The sequence below is a fragment of the Cervus elaphus genome, chromosome 1 (assembly GCF_910594005.1).
Source record: "Cervus elaphus chromosome 1, mCerEla1.1, whole genome shotgun sequence".
NCBI lineage: Eukaryota > Metazoa > Chordata > Mammalia > Artiodactyla > Cervidae > Cervus > Cervus elaphus.
The window spans coordinates 7431820-7453637 of record NC_057815.1 but is presented as its reverse complement, the minus strand read 5'-3'; the positions used below and the strand labels follow the sequence as shown (position 1 = coordinate 7453637).

The 21818-nt window shown below is 43.6% G+C and overlaps 1 protein-coding gene across 1 annotated transcript in view; it reads left to right on the top strand.

Annotated features, from left to right (window-relative positions):
• Positions 1–21818, top strand: part of LOC122681552 — a 101675-nt gene that overhangs the window by 23998 nt on the left and 55859 nt on the right. The window contains exon 8 of the mRNA XM_043883795.1: positions 21068–21205. Within this exon, the coding sequence (XP_043739730.1) occupies positions 21068–21205 (138 nt within the window). The remainder of the gene's footprint in view (positions 1–21067; positions 21206–21818) is intronic.

The following is a 21818-nucleotide window of genomic DNA, read 5'->3' as shown; positions in this document are numbered from 1 at the left end:
GGGTAGTCAGGTGTTTTTGTCACACTTAGGCTGTGTTACCTTAGAGCTGTTTCAGACGTCACATCTTTGTTTAAGCTTTGGTGGCCAATTCGTGTAAATGGATTGATTTGTGGAAAAACTTCAGTTTGAATTAAACTCTCTTGTTTCGTAGGGTAGTATTTGTTTTAATGTTTGAATCTTTTTTTTTTTTTAATAAACTGTGTTTACCACATATATTATTCCTGTTACCTTTCTTTACAAACAACTGAAATGGTACAATATATGAACTTAGTTTATATACTTTGAAAACTTTGTTTAAACTTTGAAAACAGATTATTGGCAAAATAAATTAATTGCTTTGTTTTAATGAGCTTGTTTAGGGCTCCTTTTTGATGAATGTAATCCCTGTATAATATGTGATGATTAGAGTTTGCAGTTTTGCTATCAGATATATTATTTCCTGGTGCATTACTCTAATTTAGTTTTGACTTATTACAGATAATAATTTAACTTAGATTAAACCAATATATTATAAATGTGCATGGAAACTGAAAATTCTGAGGAAGAAAATTACATGATGTTTATTCCTTAAATAAACTAAAATGGTTAAATCATAGTTCTGTTTAATGTAAAAAAGAAATGTTTTAACTATGGAAATTTGGGGGTTTACTTTTTCATTGAGCCTTAGTTAAAGTGTACTGGTTGTGCAAGCAAAATATTTCTAATAGTTTTTCATTAAAAAAATGTAGATGTCACATATAATTAGCTCCTCAGTTTCAAGAAAGAAACCTACTCAGTTGTATTTTTTCCCGCCAGTTTTATTGAGATACTGACATATAACATTGCAGAAAGATAGCTTGTTCGGTGGATTTGCTGGCTTATGGAAACTTCCACTGTAATCCTTTTAACCATGTGAAGATTGGATAGCTCACATTGCTTCAGAACAAGGCCTACGGGTGCAGCTTCTTTGATCCCTAGATAGCTGATGGACTGATCAGACAGGGACGAAGGTCGTGCCCACCTTCATGTTCGTGGCTCCCCTGTTGCATAGGGTCTTCTTTGCTGCGCTGGTGTAAGTGGGGGTTCCTGCCGCCCCCTGCGGGCCCTGCCCCTCACGTCAACACCCGCTGCGGGCCCTGCCCCTCATGTCGACGGCCATGTGGGCCCTGCCCCTCACGTCGATGCTCACCGCGAGCCCTGCCCCTCACGTCGATGGCCATGCGCTTGCTAAGGGGTTTACCGTAGGCCTTGGATTTTCTGTGGGTGTGTCGGGTTAGAGATGGGACCTCGGAACTTGAGTGCATCTCTTTTAAGATGCCCGCTAAGCGACTCTTGGGTTCATATTACAGGGACAAGCATGTGTTTGTCTTCTACTGTAGTATTGTTGAAGGTCTCCCCTGCCCCCCCCCCAGGTTTTCCTATTTTCAACAGACTTAAATCTTTTAAGAGTATGCGCAAAATATTTTGATGATCAGTTAAATTATTTCTTTGTATAGGTAACATCTGCCTATACAGTTTCTAGGTATCTTTTCACTTTTTTGGGTCATTGTTGTCTTTGAGGTAAAAGTGCAGTAATCTTTTTTTCTTTTTAGGCTGGATTAAGTTAATTCTTTTATAACATTAGAATTAATATTTAAAACCAAAACTTTATGATTTATCTAAGAAAAAAGTTTCTATTCCCAGAATGGTAGGGTCTGTGGGATCATAGGCATAGGAAAGTGCACATGATCTGGGTGGGATTCGGTTATATACATCGAGTATTCTCTGTGGATAGTAGAGGTGCTTTGCTGAGTCTCGGTGTGCGGTGAGAACGTAACTGGCCCGTGGCGTTTGAAGGGCTCTCTCCGAGGCCTCTGCAGGGGCCCGCGTGTCGGTCCCGCTCTGAGCTGGAGGTGCTGCCAGTGGCCGCAGCTGCTCACTGCCTCAGTGACCTGCACACCAGCTTAGCTTCTAGACGACTATGCTGCGGCTTTGGGGACTCCACAGAGCCGTCAAAAATGCAGACTCAAAATCTGTAAATGTGCTGGTGTGCTCATTCCTATTTCCTCAATGTCAGTGGGAAACTGGCAGCTAGCTGGAAAAATTTCTGAATTAAGATACAAGTTTCTGTCATCCTGAGGATAACCTGTGTCTCTGATTGCACAGAAGCTAGATTCAAATTCTGTTATGGTCTGATACTGCCCAAATTTATATTAGCTTTATAAGCATGGAAATGACAGAGATCCTTGCTACTTTTTAAAAGTAGAGACTGTGGTAAAATGATTTGCTTGGATTTTGATTTTTTATTTACTATTTGAGCAAATGAAAGGAGAAAATACTTAAGAGGATGTAGTTCAGTTATATTAGCAGTTTTTACTTTTATTGCTATGTTTCAATTATCTACTCGTTGAACACAGACTCTGCTTTATTTTTTAATTGTAACAGCTTTATTGAGATGTAATTTGAAGTGTAAATTTCAGTGACTTTTAGTGTCTTCACTGCTTTATATCTGTCATAATCAATTTTGCATTCAGATCACCCCAAAAGATACACCATACCTTTTAGCAATCCTTTCCCATTTCCTCCCAATTTCACAACCATCCAGCCCTGGGCAACCATCGGTCTACTTTTGTCTCTATAGATTTGCCTTCAGGACATTTTGTACAAATGGAATCATACAATATGTAGTCTTTTGTGACTGGCTTCTTTCATGAAGCATAATGTTTGCAAGATTCATCCATGTTGTAGCATTCATCAGTACTTTATTTTTGTCTCTGAATAATATTCCATTGTGTGGCTATAGTACATCCTATTTATCTGTTCATCAGCTGATGGAAGATTGGGTTGTTTCCACTTTGTGGTTATTGTGAATAATGCAGCCATGAACATTTGTGTACAAGGTTTTGTGTGGACATTTGTTTTCATTTCTCTTGGGTATAGATAGACCTAGGAGTAGAATTGCTGGGTCAAACACTAACTGTGTTTAACCTTTTGGGGAACTGCCGGACTATATTCCAGAGTGGCTGCACCATTTTACCTTCCTGACATCAGTGTATCAGAGTTCCAGTTTCTCCACTGCCTTAGCAACTGTTATTGTCTGTCTTTTAATGATGGCCCTCCTTGTCGGTGTGAAGTACTGTGTCACTGTGGTCTGGATATTTCTTACCCTGCTGTATAACAATCTTGATGACTATCTTTTCATATGCTTATTGGACATTTTTGTATCTTGTTTAGAGAAATGTCTATTCAAATTCTTTGACAGTTTTTAAGTTGTTTTGTCTTTTTTGTTGTTGAGTTGTAAGTACTATTTATTTATTTTGACTACAAGTCCCATATCAGATATATGGTTTGCAAATATTTTCTTTCATTCTGTGGATAGTGTTTTCACTTTCTTGATAGTTCCTTTTAAAGCATAAAAGTTTTAAATTTTGATGAAGTCCAGTTTATCTATTTTTTTGTTACTTTACACACTTGCTGTTATTTCTGCAAAACCATTGCCTATTCCAAGATTAAGAAGATTTTTGCCTACATTTTTCTAATAAGACTTTTTTAGTTTTAGCTTTTATATTTTGGTGTCTGATCCATTTAGTATATGGTGTGAGCTACAGGTCCAACTTCATGCTTTTCTTGTAGATACCCAGTTATCTCAGCACCACTGCTACAAAGACCCTTTTCCCCAGTGAATTATCTTCATATCCTGTTGAAAAATCAATAGATCATAAATGTGAAGGTCTATTTCTGAACTCTCAGTATTATTCCATTGATCTATGTCTGTTGTTAGGCCAGTACCACAGTCTTGATTTTTGTTGTTGAGTCACTAAGTCGTGTGTGACTCATTGCAACCCCATGGACTATAGCCCACCAGGCTCCTCTGTCCATGGGATTTCCCAGGCAGGGATACTGGAGTGGGCTGCCATTTCCATGCCCAGGGGGTCTTCCCAACCCAGAGATGGAACTCGTGTCTCCTGCATTGGCAGGAGATGCTTTACCACTGAGCCCCCTGGAGCTCTGTGGTAAGTTTTGAGTCAGAAACTTTGGTGTGTAAGTCCTGTAACTGATTCACTTTTCACTGTTCTAACTCATTAGTTAAGGCATCATCGGAATGGATGAGACTGGGACTGGGCGTACGCCTTACCACTGTTTCCTCCTCCTGTTGTTGAGAGCCACTGACCAGAGGAGGGTCTGTTTGCCAGACCCTAGTAACTGAGACAGTGTGTGGGGAAAAAGTGTGTGAGTTAATGCTTTCCAAACTGTATCATAGAACAGGAAGGCATTGAGATAGAAACTAGGGATTGTGTCTGTATAGGTGTGATTTCTACAGAGAGCCAACAATGTAAAAATCTGTTGTCGTTAATTATTTTCCTTTTATTGGTCATTATAATAATATTTGTGCAGCATTTTGTAGCTTTTAAAGGATTTTTATGTATGATGCAGTTTAGTCTTTTTCTGTGAGACTCCTGGAATTAAGTAACTTGCTCAGGATTGCATGACTAGAAATGGTTGATTTGCATTTAAACCCAGGTTTTCTGATCATTCATCCTTTATTTTTCCAAATGTGTGAGTAGATAGAGAAATAAGTTAAACATTACATTTGTGGCTAGGTACATGTGGTTTAGTTAAGGAGAAAAAAAAAAGAAAAAATCAACATGCAAGGCAATCCAATATATTGTAGGTACTATGCTTGATTTAAATTTCTGAATTCCATGAAACAATAGTTAGTTGGAACACTCTGAAAAGTAATTATTTGAGTAGTGTGATTTCTGTGACACTTTTCTGTCGTGTGTGTGTTTGTATGGGTGTATATGTTCGTGTTATGTTGTTACTGGCACTGAGCCAGGTAAAGGATATTTTTTTACATTTGGCAGTTTGCAGTTCCATGTCTGCACTTTTAATGCCAAATTGTTTTTCCCTGTTCCTCAGCCTGATTCTCCGTCATGTTCCCCTACACCTCAGTATTCACTGAGGGCTTCCTGTGTTAGATCTGTGGTAGGAAAAGTGTAGGTTGCAAGAAGGTAATCAGATGTAGTTCCTAATCCTGTAGATACGGTTAAAACTAACTGAGAGAGAAAACATAAAATGCTTTAGGACCAAGACCAGGGAAATGATGGTGCTGTTGGCAGAGACTGCCGGTATCTGTAGACTGCGGGTCTTAAAAGGGATCTGCTTCCCTCTTTACCCTGTGACCCTAAAGCCGATGGCCTTGTGTATTCTTCAGCATTAGTAATTAGCTGCCTTTTTTTTCATTTATTTTTATTAGTTGGAGGCTAATTACAATATTGTTGTGGTTTTTGCCATACATTGACATGAATCAGCCATGGATTTTCATGTGTTCCCCATCCTGATAATTAGCTGCATTTTGTAGAAACCTGACCTCTGGTTCTGTTTTATTTTCTTACTCTTTTTCTCCACCGTGTGTCTTCTCAACACTTTGTACTCTTATACTGTGTAAGTTTTTTTCAAAGCCACCTCAGTCTTTGGAGCAAGGCAGATTATTAGTAAATAAACACTGGATAACTGAAAGGTGATGTGAACACCTTTTTGTTAGCAGAATGCTGGAGTGCCTCTTCTGAGGAGTCAGTCGTGTCCAACTCTTTGTGACCCCGTGGGCTATAGGCCGCCAAGCTCCTCTGTCCATGGGATTCTCCAGGCAGGAATACTGGAGTGGGTTACCATGCCCTCCTCCAGGGGATCTTCCCAACCCAGGGATCGAACCCAGGTCTCCCACATAGCAGGCGGATTCTTTACCGTCTGAGCCACCAGGGAAGTCCAGGGAAGCAGAATGCTGGAGTGCCTCTTATGAGGAGTCATTAACATTGACAAAATTTAAGTATATGTTGAGGCCCTGTGATGCTGAATTTTTCATATGCATGTCTCCTTTCTTCAGTAGAGATAATAGAAGCATATTTTTCATTCACTCCTTTGAGTTCTGGACTCCATGGCTGCAGTGTTGCGTGGTTTTGCATAGACTCTCCGAGGACAAAAGTCTTTGCTGACATCTGGGTTGCTGGAAGTGCAACCCTGGAGCGCGTGCGGGGGCCTGGGCCGGGGGCCGAGGGGGCATGGACGGCGCTGCAGCCCTGGGGAGCATGGTCGGCCCGGACCTTCCCCTGGCAGAGCTGTGTCGGGAGCCTCACGCCTGTTTGTATTCTTGCTTCTGTACCTTCTTTGACATTCATGGTGTGCGCTTTCATTACCACGGACAGTGCACGTGTGCTTCTCTTTTTGCTTCACCTCAAAGCTGACTTTTCACCGGACACAGCCAACACCGCCGCGAGGGGCCCTTGCTGCAGACATCGTGGTCCAGGCGCAGTCGTTTGCTGCCAGCACCTTTACTTTAAAACTGAGCTTGGGGAAGACGTCACTGTCTCAATAAGACCCTGGAGAGATTCCTTCCTTTCTTACTCCAAGATGTTACTTCTTAGCATCTGCCTTTAACCATAGATTTTTAAAGTATTTATTTCATAATAAGGGAAAATGTTGAGTGATAGAGTTTTGTACCCATTATTTGTGACTTCTGATTTTCTTTTTATTTTTTTCTAATCTTTGCTGCTTTAAGAACAGTATAAGAATGTCTGAAAAAAACATGCATTAACTGATCACAAAGGGATTATACTTTATAACAGCAATAGAACATTTTATCATTTATTTTAGTTTGCCTGGTTTTATAACTGGTTATTATTTCAGATTTATTACTTAAGTACTTTTGATAGAAAGTGTCATGTTACTGTCTAGCAGGTAATATTTTAGTTCACATAGCTGTTCTGTCTTTAAGATGTCCTGAAAGCTATTCTTTAGTGTGCCCAAAGCATTTTCTTTACAGTGATTATTACTGTTCATTGGCTTCAATATCTTTTATCAACTAAGCATTATTGCAAATAGCAAGTCAAGCAATATTTATTAGCATTTTTTATTTTAAGAGCAGTGTAAGTTTTGATTTTTTAAATTTAATGTTACCACCGTTAGCTTTCTGACTATGCTTTTTGTAAATGTTCATTTAGAACTGTTTACTTAGAATGTCTGTGTATTTTAAGTTAGGGACTTAATAGGATCCTTTAAAGGTATAACGAATTCCATACTTGGGTGAAGTGAAGTGAAGTGAAGTGAAAGTCGCTCAGTTGTATCCACCTCTTTGCGACCCCATGGACCATACAGTCCATGGAGTTCTCCAGGCCAGAATACTGGAGTGGGTAGCCTTTCCCTTCTCCAGGGGACCTTCCCAACCCAGGGATCAAACTGGGGTCTTCCTGCATTCCTGGCAGATTCTTTACCAACTGAGCCGTCAGGGAAGCCCTTATTTGGGTAGAAGCAGCATATTATTCTGGTGGCTCAGCCGTTAGAGCATCTGCCTGTAATGCAGGAGACGCAGGAAACATGGGTTTGATCCCTGGGTCAGGAAGAGCCCTGGAGGAGGAAATGGCAAACTCATTCCAGTATTTTCGCCTGGAGAATACCACGGACAGCGAGCTTGCCAGCCTACAGTCCGTGAGGTCACAAAGAGTCAGACACGACTGAAGCAACCGAGCCCACACGTGCACCGACTCGCTTCTCCCTCTCTGCACGTGAAGAGGAGGCCTGGTGGTGATTCCGAACCTTCCGGGGCAGAGGTGGGCCCTGGTGCCCGGGCCAAGTCCCTGGCTTGCTTCCACCCTCGAGGGGTCCAGCCCCCTGCCTCCCTCAGCCCCCTGCTCTCAGGTCTCCCGATGGTATGACTCCTTTGTCTGACCTGCCCAGTTGGGTGAGAGTTCTTTCTTTAATCTCTGTACTTCAGATCTTGGCACTCATCTGACGTTTGGTGGACCGCGAGGGCACGGATACACTTGCTGTCCTGGGAAGCTGGCATCTCTGGATGCTGCCAGTGTTTGCGGCGGTGTACCGAGGCCTGTCATTCAGCAGCGTTGTCCCATTTAATCTTCGTGACCCTCCAGGAGGGAGGCAGTGGTTGTGGATGGTGTTATAGGTGGGAAGACAGGCTCAGACAGGTGAGCCCGCTTGTTCAAGGTTGCAGAGCCAACGGTGCAGAACTGGGATTTCAGGCTTTGGAGCCCAGGTGATTGGAGCCTCTGCCGCGCTGCCTGCCTTTTGCGGAGTGGACACAGGAGAGCGGTCTAGAATGGCGCTGACCCGCAGGACTTCCTGGTAGGACGGAAGTGGTCTGCATCTGGCATCCTGCGCAGTAGCTGCTTAGCACTCGAAAGATAGCTAATCTGAGTAAATTAATTTGTAATTTGACTAAAATTTAATTTAAATTTAGGTGACCATATGTGACTAGGAGCTACTGTGTCCCATAGTACAGACTTAGAAAAATGAACATTTCTCAAGCTTAAATTTATGCTTTAACGTCAGGTGAGACTAAGCTAGCAGGTCATTTTGAGTTTTTAAGGGGTACTTACAGTTATGCATTTGTCTTTCCCCACCCTTCCTACCAACCACCGTTATTTTCTAAGAGCCAGCGACCGCTAACGTATTTTTTAGAGCATCACACAAAATGCCCTTAATTATGTAAAAGACCCATATAAATGTTAATATTATATAGTATGGTTAAAGGTGTTTCATTTCTTTTTAACAAAGTGAAAGTGGCATTGAAAGCATTGTTTTTATGGACTCAGGATTTTGAAACGGGAAAGCGTGTGGTCTGGCCTCCCTCCAACCAGAGAGAAGCCCGCGCGTGGACAGGGACACGCAGTTTCGTGACGAAGCCCAGGCCAGCATTCAGTTCTGAGAGTCGATGTGTCGCTGATTTCATCGACAGAATGGATGTGTTTTATACACTTAGGAAATGTAGATACCGTTAATATAAACAAGGAAGATTGGAAGTCTTCTCTGCGATCAGAAAGGACATTGGAAAGGAACTGGAGTTACCTTGTCTGGGGGAGTGAGGGGGCACCATGGCTGTGTTTAACTGTTTTCAGAGCCAGAAAACGGAAGAGAGATTCACCTTACTCCATGGGATGTCAGGGTGTAGAACTAGCACTGCCGTATTAAATTAGAAGGAAACCATTGCCTTCTTGATACAAAGTCTTCGTCTTCGTCCAGAGCTGTCCAGAGAAATAATGGACAACTCGGGAGGTAGGTAGTGTGTGCCCCTTCTCTGGAGGAATTAAAAATGACTCTGTTTGCTTATTTCAGAGGAGTGTTCAGGTCTCAGCTGCATGGTCGTGCTGGTGGACGTGTTTCCCGGCCGCTGGACTCGGCTTCGTCTTCTCCTCTGTGGGTTGCGAGTCAGTTTCTCTCTCTCTCCTTTGCCTTCTTGGAGCCTGTGGTTCATAATTTGTATAGTTTATTGGCCTAGCTGGTTTATTTAAAACAGATAGTTTATTTGTTGTAAGTTCTGTATATGAATTAGTAAATGAGGCTTTTATTTGTCTATTTATAACTTTCAAATTTATAAGAAAAGGATGATACATGAAGAATATTTGTGTAGCAGACCTATTCCATTAATTACATGAATTAAATGGGAAATTAATAATTTCCTGTGTCAATCTAAGGTGAAAATACACCATTTAAGAACCATGGAGTATGGATTATAGATAGTATTTGCAATAATGTATAAAATGTTTTAAGTAATAAATTCAGGGTAGCCTCCCCAAATATGCAAATATGGGTGTGGTGACTGTCTAAACAAGTGGTAGCTGTCTAATTGATTCTTTCTCCTTTTTCAAATTACATACAAGCCAGATGTGTCTAACTTTAAAGCAAGGAGAAATCGTTGAACAGTTCTTCCCGGTTTTGAGCTTGCCAGAGGTGTGTGTGGGTGGACTGGTCACTGACAGAGAAGTAAAGCTGTGTGTGGTTTCTGACGTCATCACTCTCCATTCTCAGAATCTTCTGTCACTCCCCTGTCTGCCATCGTTTTAGGAAGTAGGGGTTTGCCTGGAGACATGACCAGATTTCGTGTAGCTTTGTAATCAGTCAACTGGGGACTCCTGACAGTGGATTTTGGAGATGGTAAACTTAGGTTGAGCAGGTTTTTACTCTTCTGTGTGGAAGGTAGTCAGAGATGGATGTTCAGTTGGACACATAGATGTAAGTGCACCCAGTGACCTTCCGTTCCTCCGTGGTCAGAGCCCATGAGCTGGGAGGTCCAGCTGGGGAGTTTTGACTAGTCTACAAAGCAGAGATTGAATCTGAGTCAGCACGCTTGCCTAGGTAGGAGATCAGGCAGGCTCACATGGATGTTTGTGTGCTTGCAACATTCACTTCATAGGTGGGCGTAGTCAAGGACTGGCATGTTGCTGCCCTGTGGTCTGCTGGAGGCTTGGGAAAGAGGGGGTCTCCTCACACCCTGATCCCTGCAGCTTCAGATAAGTGCTTATTGCCATGCACATTGCCGTGTTGTTAAAGAGTAAGAGTTTGTCACAGGGATAAGAATAACCTTCATGTTTGATAAAGCACCCGGCCAGAGATTAACAGGCAAGCCTTTGAATAGGCCCAGAATGGTATCGGTGCCTAGAAACAGCAAAATAAAATTATGTTCCTGAATAAGAGTGTGTAAGGTGCTGTTGTATTCCAAAAATAGCTGTTATTAGGTTAAGTGAGTAATAGAATAAGCTGAGTAGGGTGTATTTTGAAATTAACAGTCGTTTGAGTGCCAAGTTGCTCAGTTGTCTCCGACTCTTTGCTGCCCGGTGGACTGCAGCCCGCCAGGCTCGTCTGTCCACGGGATTCTCCAGGCAAGCATCCTGGAGAGGGTTGCCGAGCCTCCCCCAGGAATAGTCGTTTAACGCCAAACAGATGTTTTCTAAGAGCCCGTTGTGTGGTCAGCACCGTGCTGGGGCTGCGGTTCGTCCCAACAAGACGCAGGGGTGTGCAGCCCGTGTGGCGCTCGCGCGTTGCTGCGAAGGCAGCCAGGGACGTCGCTGCAGAAGTCCAGGCCTGCTCGGGAGGGGGCAGTGGGCAGATGAGCCGCGCGCGGGGCGGGGCTCAGTGTGGGGCCTGCCTGTCCTCTGGGCTCGGAAGGCCTTTCTGAGGAGGTGGCGTCTAAACCCAGGACGGGAGGGGACGCGGTGTGAGTTCCCGAGGTGAGCAGGCCCCTGGCCGCGGTGGTGTCGCAGAGGTGCCGCTCTGCCTTTGGGGGAGCGGGCGGGGGTCCCCGGGCGCTGAGGAGCCTGCCTGGGATGGGGGGGCCCAAGGTGCGAGTGCAAAGTGAGGCTGGCGAGTTGAGCCGGGTTGGTTCTCATGAGGCTTCTGGGCTGGAGGCCGGCTGCTCATCGCTGGGGAGGCAGGACGGCGTTCTGGACGGGCTGGACTGGGCCGCTTCTTGCAGGAGAAGTGGCGGACTTGGGGGGTGATGGCAGAGGCGGGGATGTGGGAGGCATCGGTTTGGGATTGAGTCTGTTGGGGAGAGGGAGGCACCTGTTCCTGGGAGGACGGTGGAGGGAGCGGGCTCGGAGGCTTCTTCTGGCCTTGCTAACTGGGAGCGGCTTAGCACTTCCAGGTGGAGACGTCAGACAGGCGGCCAGACATGAGGTGGAGTCCGCGGAGAGCTGGAAATACCAGTTCAAAGTTGTCATCGTAAAGATATTTAAATCCATGGAAGTGGAGGCCTCTGTGTATGGCAAGGGTGTGGGGAAAGAAGGGGACCCAAGGCCAGGCCGTCTGGAACCACGGGTGTGGAGTCGGGAGCTGGCCCGCAGGGAGCCGGGTGCAGGGGGAGGTGTGTCAGGCCGGGGCAGGGCGGGCTCAGTTCCTGGTGGTCCTGGGGGCTTCCCAGTGGTCAGGATGCCACGTCCATTGCCAGGGGCACGGCTTTGGTCCTGGGTCCTGGAACTAGGATCCTACAGGTGACTCAGCCATAAGGAAAAAATTAAATTGATGATGAATGAAAATTTTAAGTGAATGAAAAGTGGAGTAACACTGGGCTTCCCGATGGCTCAGAGGTAAAGAACCCTCCTGCCAGTGCGGGAGACACAGGAGACACAGGTTCGACCGCTGGGTCGACAGGATCCCCTGCAGAAGAAAATGGTAACCCACTCCAGTATTTTTGCCTGGAAAATTCCATGGACAGAGGAGCCTGGTGGGCTGCAGTCCATGGGATCACAGAAGAGTCTGACAGGACTTAGTGACTAAATAGCAACAATGAAAATTGTAATTACTTTTCCCACCAGGAAAGTAATGGAATAAAGACTATCAAGTTGCATTGAGATTTCCAGAGGAATTCTTTTATAATTTTCCAAGATGATTCGCATCACCTTTTCACGCAGAGTCCATAATTGGGCTCAAGAAGGCATGCCTTTTCCCTTTGGGGGTGCAAGGTCCTGCCCATCTGAACGCTGGCCGGTCAGGCTCAGGGACCATTTAATTAGGAAGCCATTGCTGGCGGCCTCTGAGTGTGCATGTGGCTGGCGCCCATGCTCTGGGAGCACAGAGGGAGCGTGGTCAGCACGCCCTGGCCCTCGCTTCCGTCGCCGAGAAAGAGCCGTCAGGGCTGCTGTCCGAGGGGATCGGCACGGGCGGCTCCTGGAGCGCGGGTGGCGGAGCCGGCCTCACGACGCTTCCTGTGGGTGTGCGCTGGCCTGGCCGGTGGCCGCCGCTGCCTGCGCCCGGGTGAGCAGGACAGCCGTTCCCACCCCGGCGCCCGGCGCGGCCTTTTCCCACGTCTTCTCCCTGGACCTCGGGGCCTCGCTCAGATGTCCCTTCGTTCGCTGACTCTCCGCCCTCCGCACGCCCGCAGCACGCGCTGCGTCCGGTCAGAGAGGCATGCTGCGCAGCCCTTTCTGCCGCAGGGACTGCCTGGGTTTATAGAGTCGTCCTCTCGGTGCAGTTACGTGGCTTCCCTCGGTTCCCTTACCTGTAAAACGCCATGAGTCTGGGAGGATTGTGTGAGTTGTGTGTGTAAAGGACTCAAGAGTAGGACCCGGCTCATAGGGCTCAGGAGTTGTTAGCTGTTGTGCAGTTATCATTATTTATAAGGGTTTTATGCATTTACTGTCCTCATTTGTTTTGAGGATGGTGAAGGCTTATGACATGTAATTCACTATCTTCTCAACATGGTATACTGTGTGTAAGAGACACTCAATATTTTTTGCAGTAGTAAATTATTAAGGCAGAGAACTGAATGTGTTGTTTTTGTCTAGAATACTAGGCATACACACGGATGTCTTATGTGTGACCCTGAATACTTGGTGGTCAGTATCTCTTCCATGCAGTGCAGTTAATAAACAGAATTTAATGCATTTGTTAAAAATATATATATATACATACACACAATTTTTATAATATGAACCTGAGCTTGGTTTTAAGCACTCATACAGGTTCCTGTGAGGAGAGGGGAAATCTTTTTTTAAGATAAAAATTTTTCAGTGTTTTCCAGTTTGTTTTTTCTCATGATAAGCTCAGCAGCCGTGTCTGTATGACTAAATTCGGTGTACACAGGCAGCTTGGCATTTTAATCACCTCATCTCCAAGGGGTCAGTGCACTGGGGATGTGGAATTCTTCAATTTCAGAGATTAGAATCTTAATTGTTGAAATAAGACCGACTCACTTGAAATAGAGAAAAATATCAAATGGTATACAAAGGAAGTGTGATGTTATTAAAATAGTAAGATAATTCATCTAGCAGTCTTGTTTGTTGTTCACCAAAAGCCTTTTGAGCATCTCTTTCTCACTGGATTCAGAACCTCTGAATTTTAGCCCAAGATCTGCCACTGAGAAGTTGAACAAGTTCTTTGTCTTTACTTGGTCTACTTACGCACAGGACGATAAAAAGATCAAATATGATGATGTGTATGAGCGCTCTTAGAACACTGAAGCATTGTGCAAATATGAAGAGTTGTATAGTGTTAAATTGTCAGAGGCAGACCATATGTATGGTGACAGTTAAAAGAAATACCAATGACTGTTGGGATAGTCAGGGTGAACCTTAGGGGTGGGTCTGATTGTCCCCAGAAAGCATCAGGGGAGAGACTGTTTTTAAAAGCCAGTACCCTGGTGGGAGGGGACATGGGTAATGGCTGATTCATGTTGATATTTGGTAGAAACCAACATAATACTGTAAAGCAATTAATCTGTCAATTACAAATAAATAAATTTTAAAAAGCCAGCACCTGGAATTGGTGAAGTAGTTGGGAAGAGAAGAGCACGTTGGGAAATTGTCCAGCTGTGTTTCATTGAACATGGAGTGAACTGCCTGACTGAATTCGTTGAGCAACTGGAATAACCTTTCACATTATCAATTTTCTAAAGTGGATTTTGCATTTTCCTCCTCTCCAAAACAGGATATAACGAGTTTAATATTTTCTTATTCGTTTAGGGCCTTCCTCTGCCATGCAGGGGTTGGTGAAGAACTGGAGTCAGGGCCTTCCTCTGCCGTGCAGGGATTGGTGAAGAGCTGGAGTCAGGGCCTTCCTCTGCCATGCAGGGATTGGTGAAGAGCTGGAGTCAGGGCCTTCCTCTGCCGTGCAGGGATTGGTGAAGAGCTGGAGTCAGGGCCTTCCTCTGCCGTGCAGGGATTGGTGAAGAGCTGGAGCCAGGGCCTTCCTCTGCCGTGCAGGGGTTGGTGAAGAGCTGGAGTTAGTGAGGTGTGTTTGGCTTTTACCTCATGCCTTCAAAGGATCTCTGGAGACTGTCTTTTACTAAATTGACATATGCACCCTTTTGGAGAGTGTAATCCAGTAGTTTAGTGTATTCATGGACTTGGGCAGCCTCAGCCCTTAGACTACTCCCAGAGTGTTTTCATCACCCACAAGAAACCCGAGTCCCGAGAACCGACATTCCCAATCCTCCCGCCGCCAGGCCTGGCAACCACTGACTGACTTTGTCTGTGGCTTCTCTGCCTCGGACATTTCACCCACATGGGATCCTACAAGGTGTGGCCTTTTGTGTCTGGCTTCTTTCACTGAAAACATTCAGATTTAGAATAAAAAAATGCTAGTCAAATTGATTGAGTGGAGTTGGAAGGAAATTTAAGAGAGCCCGTGAGAGGAGGAAGGTGAACCAGGAGGAAAAAGGACGAGACCAGAGGAAGTCCAGATTCTCTGAAGTGTCTGTGAGCTTGGCACTGGGCTGAGTTACTGGGCGGTAAAGCAGAGGCGGTTCTGAAAGGTGTGCTGACACTTCCTCCCTGGTTGGTGATAATTGGATTTTGAAGAAAGAAGTAATATCCTCTTAATGTGTAGAAGTGCTAAATGAACCCTTTGGAAAGGAGTTGGATAACAGATTATTACTACAGTCAACCTTTGATTAGTATGATTTCAGCTTTTATTCCTCTTTTTTTTTTTCATTTATTTTTATTAGTTAGAGGCTAATTACTTTACAATATTGTAGTGGTTTTTGTCATACATTGACATGAATCAGCCATGGTTTTACATGTATTCCCCATCCCGATCCCCCCTCCCACCTCCCTCTCTACCCGCTCCCTCTGGGTCTTCCCAATGCACCAGGCCCGAGCACTTGTCTTATGCATCCAACCTGGGCTGGTGATCTGTTTCATCCTAGATAATATACATGTTTCGATGCTGTTCTCTCGAAACATCCCACCCTCGTCTTATTTCTCTTTTAAAGTATAATTCCCGCTTCTTCCCAGTTTCCATTTCTTGAGGTATATAGAGTTCTTGCTCCATGATGCCAGCCTTATCCTTGGTTTATATGTGTGTGTGTGTGTGTGTGTGTGTGTGTGTGTGTGTGTATAAATTAATGGTAGAGCAACCAGTTAAATTTTTCAAATACTGACTGGGAGAGTAGACATCTCAGTAATTTCCCTTTATACTTTATTGCTTAATATTTAAGGTTAGGATAATTGGCTAAACATCCATATTTTATTAATTGGTGAAAGTGAAAGTCGCTCAGTTGTGTCCAACTCTTTGCTACCCCATCGACTGTAACCCACCAGGCTCCTCTGTCCATGGAATTCTCCAGGCCAGAATACTGGAGTGGGTAGCTGTTCCTTTCTCCAGGGGATCTTCCCAACTCAGGGGTCAGACCCAGAGCTCCTGCATTGCAGGTAGATTCTTTACCAGCTGAGCCAGCAGGGAAGCCCAAGAATATAGAGTGCCCACTCCAGCCTATCCTGTCTCCAGGGAATCTTCCTGACTCAGGAATTGAACCGGGGTCCCCTGCATTGCAAGCAGATTCTTTACTGGCTGAGCCACCAGGGAAGCCCTTATTAATGGATAATTCCCATTTTTCATTTACTTCATTGACAGTCTTATCTCTCCCCATGTCAGTTAACTTAGTGATTCTTACAGGGTTTGATTGTTTGTTTTGTTTTAAAGTTGTGCAAATGCATTAGCCTTTATAACCAAAAAAAATCTTGTCAGGTAAACGGCTAACTTGGGTAATGCTTGAATATGGCAGTGTGTGTAGCTGCATAGCAATATTCTTATTTGACATCAATACTCAGTTCTGATTGTACCATGTTATCCTTAATCAACAGGCATGATCCAGTTACTTTGTTGAGGGAGGAAACCTGTCATTAAATCGTTTTGTTTCTTTGCTGCACAATAGCACTGTTTACGACGCCGTTAGAAATCTGCAAGGCTCACTGTGTCTGCAGTGAAAGATACGGACAAAGCCCGACAGGGTCTTTGGGCATTTCCACCTCTAAGCATTATACATCTGCTCCAGGGCCAAATTAAGCCTTCTGTATTGTTGAGCTGTGATTATTAAAGCTGACTGGATAGCCTTAGTATTTTCTCTGTTTGCCCACATTCACTTTTCATGTAACCTTTATTGATGGAGCATTACTTGGATATATTAAATGAAGATTAGTAATAGTGAAAATTTATTATATTGATTAGTCAAGTTGATGTTAAGATTTAATCTTGTTTAAAATTTATTTTTGTTTAGCTGCCTCTAAAATAAGCTCTATCACTTAAATTTTAACCTCTATGTCTAGCTGCCTGTTCAGCGTTCCATTTGAATATTTCTTAGTTACATCAAAAGAGGAACAGGTCCAAAACTGAACCCCTCTTTTCCAGTCCAAGTCCAGTTCACCCACAGTCTTCATCTCAGTTAACAGCAGCTCACCATTCCAGTTAGCAGAAAACCCTAGAGTCATCCTAGATTTCTCTTCTCTCTCTGTCTGCATTCGTCCTGTCCGCACATTCTTTTAGCCCTGCCTTCAGAATGAACATACCTAGAGTCTAACCACTGCTCCCTTCCTCGTCGTCTGAGCCATCTCCGTCTCTTGCTTGAATCAATTGCCATGATTTCCCACCAGCTCTCCCCACTTCTCTCCTCCCGCGCAGTCTGTTCTTGGTACGAGAGAGCAATCCTTTTAAGGTGGAAGTCAGACGCTCTCCTGCTGGGACTCCCATCACAGGGGCCTGTGAAATGCTAAGTGGTCAGGGCCCACTCCTCTCCCTGACCTCACCGACTCTCGCCTCCTGTGGTCCTTTTGCAGGGGCTCTTTCCTGTCCTTCAGACGGGCCAGGCGTGCGCCCCCCGGGTCTCTGCGAGCCTCTGTCCTTGGCCTGGATGGCTCTTCTTTCAAAAGCTGCCTGACTGGCCCCCTGATCTTCGTTCTTTCTCAGCTGCCGCACGGAGCTGCTCTGACCACGGCCTCAGCTCACCCAGCCTCCTTCACTCTGTCCGACACTGGCGTCTGTGGTGTGACTGTGATCCCTGGTCTCCCATCAGCGTGTTCGCGTCCTGAAGGCCCTGATGGTTTACGTGTTCAGGAAAGTGTATGATGTTGGCAGCAGGACATTACTGGTACCCTAGGAGCCGCCCCTGTTTCCCCTTCCGTCACTCTGCTCCCCAAGTCTGATAGCCTTTAACATTGTTTTTAGTTCATTGGAGGTCGTCTCCCACGAATAAAGGTCAGCTGCCGATGAGAAGTTTCTGCGCAGAGCCTTGCCCCTCAGTGAGGCCGGAGTGACACTTGCTCCACCTTGCCTTTTCCGGTGTCTCCTGAGCAGTCCACAGAGCTGAGACGCCCTTTGCAGCACCAAGATTGTGTTTAGAGTTTATGGAAGTGCGTTTGCAGTCCTCTTTGCTTATGAATGCAAATGTCACAGGGACAGCAGCCTTTGCCACTTTGCTAGATCTCTGTGATTTAGATGAAGATAATTTTATTCTGTTGACAGTGTGGAGCACGTTGCAGGTGAATATCAAGGTTAATTGTCATATTGAAAAGTGAAGCAGTACATTCTACATCTTTCTGTTGAGAAAAATGGAATTGTTACCATTAAAGTGATTTTAGGTTAATAAGTTGGTTAATAAAAGCAATTAAAACCTGATTTTCTTACAACTTGCCATAAGTGCTTTGCTTGAAAATAGTTATCACTGAATGGATCTATAAAAAAGATCAAATGACTGGTGAAATAAAAAAAAGAGAACTGCAAGGAAAACCTTTAATGGACAGTATTTTGATTTGGGCATTTGGTGAACAAAATTATTCTTCATGTGCTGCACAAGATCCAGTAATATGAACAAACAATTTAGTATTATCATTTGTTGAGCACTTATTATGTATTGGTTCTCATGCTTTTTTATGCTTCCAACAGTTTTATAATGGCAGATACTACAATTTCACTTTTCTAAATATGTTTTATTCAACTTCCAAGCCTCAGTTTTCTTATCAGACCTCAAATACTGAGCTCCTTATCCTACATCCTGTTTCCCCTCCCCCAGCTTCTACCTGACTCTTTATTTTGTATTTCCTCTGAATTTCCTCTAAAGAGCAGCATATACTCATTTTGAAGTTAATGGCGTTTTTTAAGGAAATAGTTTATTTACTGTTAATTTTTTTTTTTTATTTACTGTTAATTTTAACATCCTTCTCTGCCTCAGCAAAAACATTATTCTGCTGTTCAGGCATAATTATTGTGGCAAGTTTATGGCATCTTTTCAAGCCTTGGTTAGGCTAATTGAACGTCTGAATACCTTTATGGTATTAAAATTTTTTCTGGTTCTCTATAACTGGGTTTCTTTTTCTTGGCCCTTAAGGCTTTCTTGGAGCTTCCCAGGTGACACTAGCAGCAAAAGAACCCACCTGCCAGTGCAGGAGACGTAAGAGAGTCGAGTTTGATCCCTGTGTCAGGAAGATCCCCTGCAGGAGGAGATGGCCCCCCCAGTCCAGGATCCTTGCCTGGAGAACCCCGTGGACAGAGGAGCCTGGCGGGCCGCGGTCCTGGGATCACAGAGAGCCGGGCTGAAGCGACTCAGCGCAGCACAGCACGGCTTTCTTCCCGATAGTTCTCTTCAGAATACTTAAGTGTGATAAGATGCAGCAGATTTCCTTCCACCTAATGCCAGTTTAGAGAATATTTGCGTTTTTATGAGAACTGTGTTGCTCCGGACTTTTCTTTAGGCCCGTTTGTTCGTTTTCACTTGCTGGTTTAGACGCCGCTGTGTGTCTGGCGCAGCCCTGACGGCATTTCCCTGCTCTGGCCAGGCTTTTTCTTTTAACTCGTGCAGTTTTCAATCTCGTTATTCTTGTGTTTATTAAGGGCAATTTCATAGAAAACATATACTCTCAGTTTTATATGGAAAACAAAGTATATTGTTACAGGGAAAAATGTTAAATATGCCTAAGTTTGATTTTTGATTTTTTGGAGACATACCTAGGAGAAACTTAAGATGAGTATGCCTTATGCAGAAACTTTAACTAAGAAAGATTAAATGATCTTTAGTAATGGATTCTCACCATATGTTGACAGGTTCATATTTGCATATTTGTATAATCTGTCCTGATTTCAGATACTCCTCCTTATTTTCTCTTTATTAAAGACATTTATAAATGAAAATACTCTTTGGGCCTACTTATGGTCTAGTAATGTGCTTAGCCAATATTTAAGGCACTGTGGGGATACTCACAAAGGAGGTTAAGATAGTGAAAGATACTGAGATCACAGTTCTATTTACATGAGAATCGAGGGTCCTAAATGAAAAAAAAAAAAAAACCTACTGAGTATTTGCTGTCTGGTAAAAGAGGATATATAACTGGTAGTGATAAATAGTTTATACATTGTTCTGTTTTTAGCTTTGTGGAAATTTTATTTTCTCATATACGTTCTCCCTTTTAACAAGTCACATGACTGTGTAGTCTACTTTCTCAGAATTAGTGTTCATTAGCCTCCTTAATGAAGATTTTTACAGTCAGAGTGGAAGAGGGCCAACTTTTTATTGTTAGTGCACAGCATAATTAACCATACAAGGTTTGTTTATTATAGCCGAGAACTAGAACAATGCTTCAAAGAGGAAAACACACAGAAGATTAGTGAAGAACAGCAGCGTGTGAGGCTGGCCAATTGTAATAATACCTTCAGTGGGTAGTTGGTAAATTTGTAAGCACATGCTTACATTTTCCAGATAATAGGAACTAAAATGTCTGATTTTAATTGCCATTTCTGTTACACTGTTGCAAGGAAATAATGGAAATTTTGCTTGGAGAAATGATTGTATTGGAGAAGTGTTATGTATAGTTTGATTCTGAAAGCCTGAGCTCTTTACAAATGGGTAATGTTACAAAAGTAATGAAATTCACTCTAAGGCACAGTTTTTTTTGGGGGGGAGTGGTTTCTGATTTTATTGAATTAGACCTAAAGAAAAATGATATATTCCAATAACTAAATAATAAATTTGCAATAGATAGTGTGCAGAGAATTTAGGGTTTTGTTCAGCCTATGTTTTCTGGGGAAGTCCTGATTTCAGATACTCCCCCTCATTTTCTCTTTATTAAATACATTTATAAATGAAAATACCCTTTGGGCCTACTTATTATGGTCTAGTAAATGTGCTTAGCCAATATCCCGACAAGGCACTGTGGGGATACATAGAAAGAAAGTTAAGATAGTGAAAGATACTGAGATCACAGTTCTATTTACAGGAGAATGGAGGGTCCTAAATGAAAAAAAATAACAAAAAACCCTACAGAGTATTTACTGTCTGGTAACAGAGGAAATATAACCGGTAATGATAAATAGGTTGTACACTGTCCTAAAACGGGTACACGGGAAACCCTGAGTTCTCACATGTGAGTACGCAGAATACCGTGTTCTCCCTCAGATAATCTGCACGGCGTCTGTCTCGGGGGTGTCTGCACCCTGTCATTTTGTTGTGGAGACTGAGTTCCGGAGAGCTTACGTTGTGGAAGCGCACACAAAGCCAGAATTCAGATCCTAACTTTAAATCCCATTTTCTTTCCACTAAACCCGAATAAATGGCTAGATACCCTCAAGGGACAGAATTTCTTCAAACTTGAGTCGGTCGGCACGGTGTTGGATGTCATCAGTGAAATGCTCAGACTGAACTCATCAAAGAAGGAATCGGCTAGGCCTTACCTGGCTCCTGACAGTACCAATCCAGGTGAGGAAGGGACTCTTGATATTCATAATAATAGCATGAGGGATTAAAGTCGTCAGAGTAAGCAAGTAGTTCTGTTCAGAAATAATATATTGAATTAGAAAGGCACTTTATAGTTTTAAAGGACACTTCCATATCTGTTACTTGAGCACCTTAAACCTTTCATTAGATCTGCTGAATGATTGGTTTTGTTCCCTCTTGAACCTTTCTCAGGTAAAGAAGAACCATGCCTCTTTAAGTCCAGAAATTGTCTTTGCGAATTAACATACATGGATCTTGTTGGGCAGTTATGGATAAATGGATGGCTGAATGAATAAACAAAAGGACAGGACTCAAAAGGAGTAACAAGATGCTTCCAGTTGTTTAAAATAGACAATAAAATATATTTTGAGCATAGACTACCTGGTTATATAATCAGTTAAAAATGAGGCACTTCATGAAATCTTCTGAAACCGTAGTGGCACACATCCTCGCCAAGAATTACACGGGAGGGCGTGACAGCGCGCCTGGGTCGTGGCCCGGCGCTTAGAGCGTTCAGTCACTGCTGTTAAGTGAGGAGGTGACCACAGGGGAGACTTCTAGTCTTACTCCTTTTTCCATTTCTCAAAAAGCCGCT